This window comes from Paralichthys olivaceus, chromosome 8 (genome assembly GCF_024713975.1).
Source record: "Paralichthys olivaceus isolate ysfri-2021 chromosome 8, ASM2471397v2, whole genome shotgun sequence".
Lineage (NCBI taxonomy): Eukaryota > Metazoa > Chordata > Actinopteri > Pleuronectiformes > Paralichthyidae > Paralichthys > Paralichthys olivaceus.
Genome location: NC_091100.1, coordinates 671,665 through 677,692, shown reverse-complemented (window position 1 = coordinate 677,692; position 6,028 = coordinate 671,665). Strand labels below are relative to the sequence as shown.

The window sequence follows — 6,028 nt, the reverse complement described above, 5'->3', positions numbered from 1 at the left end:
GAGCAGTTAAATGTTTTCATTCTCTTTTAACGTGAAACTTTGAAGCTCTTTTGAAACAACATTAATTTACACGACGTATTATATATTTATGACTTTAACATCAGACCAGTTCCATCTGAAGGTCCAGTGTAGTTTGAATTAAAAGACAAGAGCTCAACGATGTGACGGTTTAAAACCTGTTATCTTTAATATTTAATTTCTCTTTAAAGCACAATGGTCTTTGGGGGGTGGGGTCAGTTCACACTGTGCTCTGATTGGTGCAGGTTAGGGTCCCGTGCAGCTCCGCCGCAGAACAGCTGCTCTTCAGTTTGGGCAAGATCGTGCAACGCTCACAAAGTCGACCCAGAGTCGAACGGGTCGTGTGGGACGACAACAGTTAGTTTAAAGCAGCACTCTGTCCAGCAGGTGTCCCACCACAGGTGTCCCACCACAGGTGTCCACTCTACAGTCACCAGGACAAAGACAATGATTCAAATCACACAACAGTGAAGATCCAGCGTCCAACACAGACTGGAGCCTGAAGAGGAGGGCGACTGCTGGACCACCGGGAACCACCGGGAAGCCAGGTTAAGTAGGGAACACCAGAACCTCCTACAGGGGGATGAACAGGTTAGTGTAGCTGTGGTTAGTGTGGTTAGTGTAGTTGTGGTTGGTGTAGTTAGTGTAGTTGTGGTTAGTGTAGTTGTGGTTAGTGTAGTTAGTGTAGTTGTGGTTAGTGTAGTTGTGGTTAGTGTAGTTAGTGTAGTTTGTGTAGTTGTGGTTGATAAAGAACGTAGACAGTGAATTAGAATTCAGACACGAGGTTCAGAAAACATGCGTCAGCTTCACTGTTTGTTTTTAAATCTGTTTTTTATTAAAGACGTTCAGAGTAAATTCAGCAGCTGAGTCACTGACAAACGGACCAATCAGAGGAGAGGGCGGAACCACAGGTGTGTCTGAAGGTCACTCAGCTTTGGTTCTTTTCACGGCTCCTGGTAAAATGTTCTGCAGCCTGAAAACACAGGAACGACACGATCAGCTGAGAGCCAATCAGCTGGTCTGTAAACATTTACATGATGTAAACGAACATGATGAAATAAACACGACACATGTAAAAAATAACATGTGAACAAACAAGTCCTGAGTCCAAACGGACTCCCGGAAATTCTGAAAGTGGAAAATGAAACTAAAAACCTGTATTATATACAATTCATAATATGTGTGTGTGTGTATATATATATATATATATATATATATATATATGTGTGTATAAAATACAATAATAATATTAAGATTAATTATGTCTGTATGTTGATTGTTTCTATCATACATGTTAATGTTATTGAACTGACATGTTAGAAATGAATTCAATGATTAAAGAGAAACTCACTTCAGCAGCTTCTCGTCAAACCTGCAGCGAACTGATGCTATGATGTCATCAATTTGTACCTACACACACACACGCACACACACGCACATGCACACACACGCACATGCACACACACGATGGATCAATGATCTGATCAGTGAAGAACTGGAAACTTGTTAAACATTAAACTGTCTGTAGTAACATCAGTTTCTTAAAATCCACACTGTGTTGAACGCAGCACGTCCTCACACATCGTCTGTTTGTGATGCGTCCCTCAGTGATGTCACATCAGTGCAGTTAACCTGAGTCAAACGCTCGCCATCTTCCTGTTCACGTTACTTTAACGTTTAAACATGATCTGAGTCACATGACTGGACATCTGGAGTTTTACTGTTGATCCACTAAACAGAGGTTTGTTGTCTCAGGTTCTTTGAGGACAGACGCTCGGTACCTTTTTCTTCTGGTAGATCAGCGGAGCGGTGAAGAACAAGACGTCAGCTGAAAAGAGAAACAGTCGGTTAGTTACAGGACCCGGAACAGAACCAGAACAGAACCAGAACCAGACTCACCGAGGATCAAGATGGTGACTCCATTAAACACAGAACCAACATACGTCATCAGCCACATGACGGCAGCCAGCTGGAACATTCAGAAACATCCAGAGAACAATGAGCTGTGGGACAACGTGTGGACATTTGTCCTCAAACGTTTCCTTTAACGGCGTCTGAACAATTCTGACCTTCAGAGAATCGACCAGGTCTTCGACCAGCAGCAGCCTCCTGGTCTCACTGCTGAACCAGTTCAGGTGGATCAGACCCTGATCCGCCAACTGACGGACCGACTCCGAGGACACTGCGATGTCTCTGTCCAACAGAGACCTGACACAGGAGGACACGTGTCTGTTATTTGCTGTTTTACACACCTTCAGTAAATTAGCACTTAATTACCAACACCTGTCTCCAATCAGCCAATCATCAGGCAGCAGCTCCAGGGTCAGTTTGTCTGTGATGTCATCAAACACAAAAACTGTGTGTGTGTGTGTGTGTGTGTGATACCTGAAGGGATGACCTTCTTCTGATTTCTGGACGGCCTGAATCACTGACTTGTAAACCCTACAGACAGGAAGGAGTATGTATGAGTTTATTGACTCATTCAGTCAGAGACAATTAAACTTTATTCATCTGAACATGTAATGAAGGAAGTCCTGCTCTGATTGGCTGCAGAAACCGAGCACTGCGATTGGTTCTTACCGGAAGGTGATGGTGACACAAAGGCAGGCGAGCAGCAGGTAGGACACCACGCTGATGACAGACAGCGTTGCCACGGAGACAAGAACCAGGAGAGACAGGCCAAAAGCTGCGGCCGACTTCTTGGGTTGTTTCCAGTGGACGAGTTGAAAGGCTGTGGGGGGGGGTTACTTAGTTGGTTAGTCAGTTAATTAGTCAGTTGGTCAGATGGCTGGTTAGTGAGCAGTGCTGTGTTTGCATGAACTCAGATGATGTAACCCCCCCCCCCCCCCACAGCAGTGGTATAATCCAGATTATCTCCGACCATGAGCAGATGATTAACTCAGTTCACACAGTAACACTTTGTTAACATCAGCTGCTTCTTCTTCTCTGACTTTAATTCAGTCTGAACTCCACCGATCAAGTTTTATTTATTTATCTTTAATTGTTTAAGCTGTGAAATCTATTTCCTCTTCCTGTCTATGATGCCTGTAATACCACTTTGTTCCTCAAGAGGCAAAGGTGAGTCCCTGTGAGTCTACGTTCATCATCATCATCACCATCACCATCTTCATCATCATCATCACCATCTTCATCATCATCATCACCATCATCATCTTCATCATCATCATCATCTTCATCATCATTACCATCATCATCACCATCATCATCTTCATCATCATCTTCATCATCATCACCATCTTCATCATCACCATCATCTTCATCATCACCATCATCATCTTCATCATCATCATCATCTTCATCATTATTACCATCTTTACCATCACTATCATGATCTTCATCTTCATCTTCATCATCTTCATCACAGTATCTCATCATCAATAATCAGAGGTGTTGATCAGTCAGTCAGCACTGCCCCCCCCCCCCAGTAAGCAGCTGACTGTAGATCAGTCTTAATGAACACTAACTAGGTTAGTGAACTCCACATGATGAACAGTTAACTAGCAGCTCAGTAACTAGAGTGTGAGTGGTTCAATGAGCTCATCAGTTACCTGAGTGAGTGAGACGTCTGAGTGAAGAAGATGAGGAGTCATTAGATGATGAAGAGCAGCTGCTGGTGGAGTCCGCCATTTTGTTCTGCTTCTTCAGCTTCAGTGAGAAACTTCAACTTCTCTGAAACTTTAAAAGGCTGCTATGACGTCGCCGTGTGGGCGTGGCTTTGATGGGGCGTGTCCACCTGTAGACACACACACACACACACACTCTCTCTCTCTCTCACACACACACACACACACACTCTCTCTCTCTCACACACCCACACACACACTCTCTCTCTCTCTCTCTCTCTCACACACCCACACACACACTCTCTCTCTCTCACACACACCCACACACACACTCTCTCTCTCTCACACACACAAACACACACACTCTCTCTCTCTCTCTCTCACACACCCACACACACACTCTCTCTCTCTCACTCTCTCTCACACACCCACACACACTCTCTCTCTCTCTCTAATGAGAATATTCAGATTTTTAAGAATCAATAATCCAGTGAGAGATCAAATTGGTGAAGTTGGCAGCGCCCCCTGCTGGAGCATGAGGTGAACAGACTCATGTGATGATCGGTGTCTGTGATTTCCGAGGTGAATGTAGCACGTGTTCCGGTGTGACACGTAAATAATAATAATAATAATAATAATAATGGTCACGTTACTGTATCATAACAACCTCATTAAGTTAATTGAACTTGTTCAGTCTGTTGTTTAAATAAAGAGGAAATGGCAACAGCGCCTCCCAGTGGACAATAAAGCGGAAGCGGAACTTCTGTGTACCTGTGTTGTTTCACCCGGAGGACTGTGAAGCTCGTGCAGCAGTCGTGCGGTAATGTTGTGATTATTATTGATTATTGATTATTGATTTCATATCGACAAACAGGTCGCGATGCAGAACGACTGGTCTCTGATTGGTCCGCTGGAGTGGACCCGTTACGTCAACAAACAAGTTAAGGTGAAAGCGGGAAAAGATGAAGAGCGGCGCGGGATTCTGATCACAGTGGATCCGGTGTCTGCCAGGTAACACGCACACACACACAGACACACACTATACAGTACACACACACAGACACACACTAAACAGTACACACAGACACACACACACTCACAGTACACACTCACAGACACACACACACACTCACAGTACACACACACAGACATATATATATATATATATAAAGAGAGAGAGAGATAGACACACATATTAACACACGTATCCAGATGCAGCTCAAGTTAAATATTTATTACATTTTACATTTGACTCAGTTTAACTTTGATGAAGACGAGAGAACTCGCCTCCTCGATGTTGATGCTTTTACTTTGGTAGAGCTCTGTGTATCTACATCCTGCCGTGATGAAACACATGAAGAAGAGATTTGATTACACAACTGCATCACAGTCCTTTATTTAAGTCAAACACGTGAGGAGGCGTGTCAGTAACTCTGACCACACGCATGTTCTTTAAATGTAGTATGATAAAAACTTTACGTCTTTAAAAGTTGAGACATTTAAAGGAGCCTTTATTCTGACAGTCTGTTGTTTCCTGTGTAACTTTATTTTGTTAATGATTTTCTTCCTGTTGGGTATTTGTTCTGTTTGGATCTGGTCTGACTCTGATCCAGGTCTGGTGTAGACCTGGTGTGACTCTGATCCAGGTCTGGTGTAGATCTGGTCTGACTCTGATCCAGGTCTGGTGTAGACCTGGTCTGACTCTGATCCAGGTCTGGTGTAGATCTGGTCTGACTCTGATCCAGGTCTGGTGTAGATCTGGTCTGATGTTTCCGGTGGTTTTGTCCCTCTTGTAGTCTGGTCTTGGTGGACTTCAGGGAGGACGGCGGGACCTCGGTACATGTGGTGATGGGTCACGCTGTGGAGGAGGTGCAGGTCTTGCAGGACGCTGACGAGGAGACCATTGACCGCCTGCGCGCCTCCTTCCTCCCCCAGAGGACCTGCAGCCTGGACTCTGAGGAGCTGCTGAGGAGAAGGGGCGGAGTCCGGCGCTGGCTCGAGAAGAACCGTGTCCCTGTGGAGGAGGAGGGGGAGGAGCTGAAGGTGGCGGGGGTCCTGACCATTCGGGCCCCGTACGGACATGAAGACTGCTCCAGCTCCAACCAGATCATTCTGGACCGCATCCAGAGACTGATCCAGAACCTGGTCCACACTGACCCCTGAATACAAACCAGTTCAGGAAATCCACCAATCAGAGCTCTGCTGTGTCCGGACCAATCAAAGTGGACCAGCAGCTCTGACATGTCTGAAACCAGTTTGACTGTTTTTGTCCAATTAAAACCACAGATAATGGAGGCCCCGCCCCCCACCTGTTGATGTCATCATTGTGATTAAACAAGAAACTTTCAAAATAAGTCTTAGTTTCCTTTGTCTAAAAAAAAAATTCACTTAATTGTACAAAATAAAACAGATCAATATGTTCCAGC

At 44.7% G+C, this 6,028-nt stretch overlaps 2 protein-coding genes and 1 long non-coding RNA gene across 3 annotated transcripts; 2 read left to right on the top strand and 1 right to left on the bottom strand.

Moving 5' to 3' along the window:
- Window positions 1-830: 830 nt before the first annotated feature.
- LOC109643562 (reticulon-3-like) lies at window positions 831-4,053 on the bottom strand. Its single transcript, XM_069529639.1, has 8 exons — window positions 3,588-4,053; window positions 2,599-2,749; window positions 2,404-2,460; window positions 2,088-2,226; window positions 1,918-1,987; window positions 1,800-1,846; window positions 1,370-1,428; window positions 831-991 (listed from the first exon to the last, which is right to left on the bottom strand). Exons 1-8 carry the CDS (start codon window positions 3,664-3,666, stop codon window positions 943-945), a joined length of 651 nt encoding a protein of 216 aa, XP_069385740.1. The 5' UTR covers window positions 3,667-4,053; the 3' UTR covers window positions 831-942.
- On the top strand, window positions 2,233-3,603 carry LOC138411088 (uncharacterized). The gene is made up of 3 exons (XR_011243743.1): window positions 2,233-2,476; window positions 2,572-2,636; window positions 3,089-3,603. It is a non-coding gene; the product is annotated as an uncharacterized lncRNA (long non-coding RNA).
- A 299-nt stretch (window positions 4,054-4,352) lies between the features above and the next one.
- On the top strand, window positions 4,353-5,953 carry gemin6 (gem (nuclear organelle) associated protein 6). The gene is made up of 2 exons (XM_069529641.1): window positions 4,353-4,613; window positions 5,399-5,953. The coding sequence occupies exons 1-2, from the start codon at window positions 4,483-4,485 to the stop codon at window positions 5,763-5,765; spliced, it is 498 nt and encodes a 165-aa protein (XP_069385742.1). The 5' UTR covers window positions 4,353-4,482; the 3' UTR covers window positions 5,766-5,953.
- Window positions 5,954-6,028: the final 75 nt, after the last annotated feature.

What these genes read in the sequence shown, in the direction of transcription:
- gemin6 (XM_069529641.1), top strand. Translation starts at nt 4,483, where the DNA reads ATGCAGAACGACTGGTCTCTGATTGGTCCGCTGGAGTGGACCCGTTAC. An exon ending in GTGGATCCGGTGTCTGCCAG is followed by an intron (nt 4,614 to 5,398) that starts GTAACACGCACA and finishes TCCCTCTTGTAG; the next exon opens with TCTGGTCTTGGTGGACTTCA.
- LOC109643562 (XM_069529639.1), bottom strand. Translation starts at nt 3,666, where the DNA reads ATGGCGGACTCCACCAGCAGCTGCTCTTCATCATCTAATGACTCCTCA. An exon ending in CAGACGTCTCACTCACTCAG is followed by an intron (nt 2,750 to 3,587) that starts GTAACTGATGAG and finishes CCCCCCCCACAG; the next exon opens with CCTTTCAACTCGTCCACTGG. An exon ending in TGATCTACCAGAAGAAAAAG is followed by an intron (nt 1,429 to 1,799) that starts GTACCGAGCGTC and finishes GTGTGTGTGTAG; the next exon opens with GTACAAATTGATGACATCAT.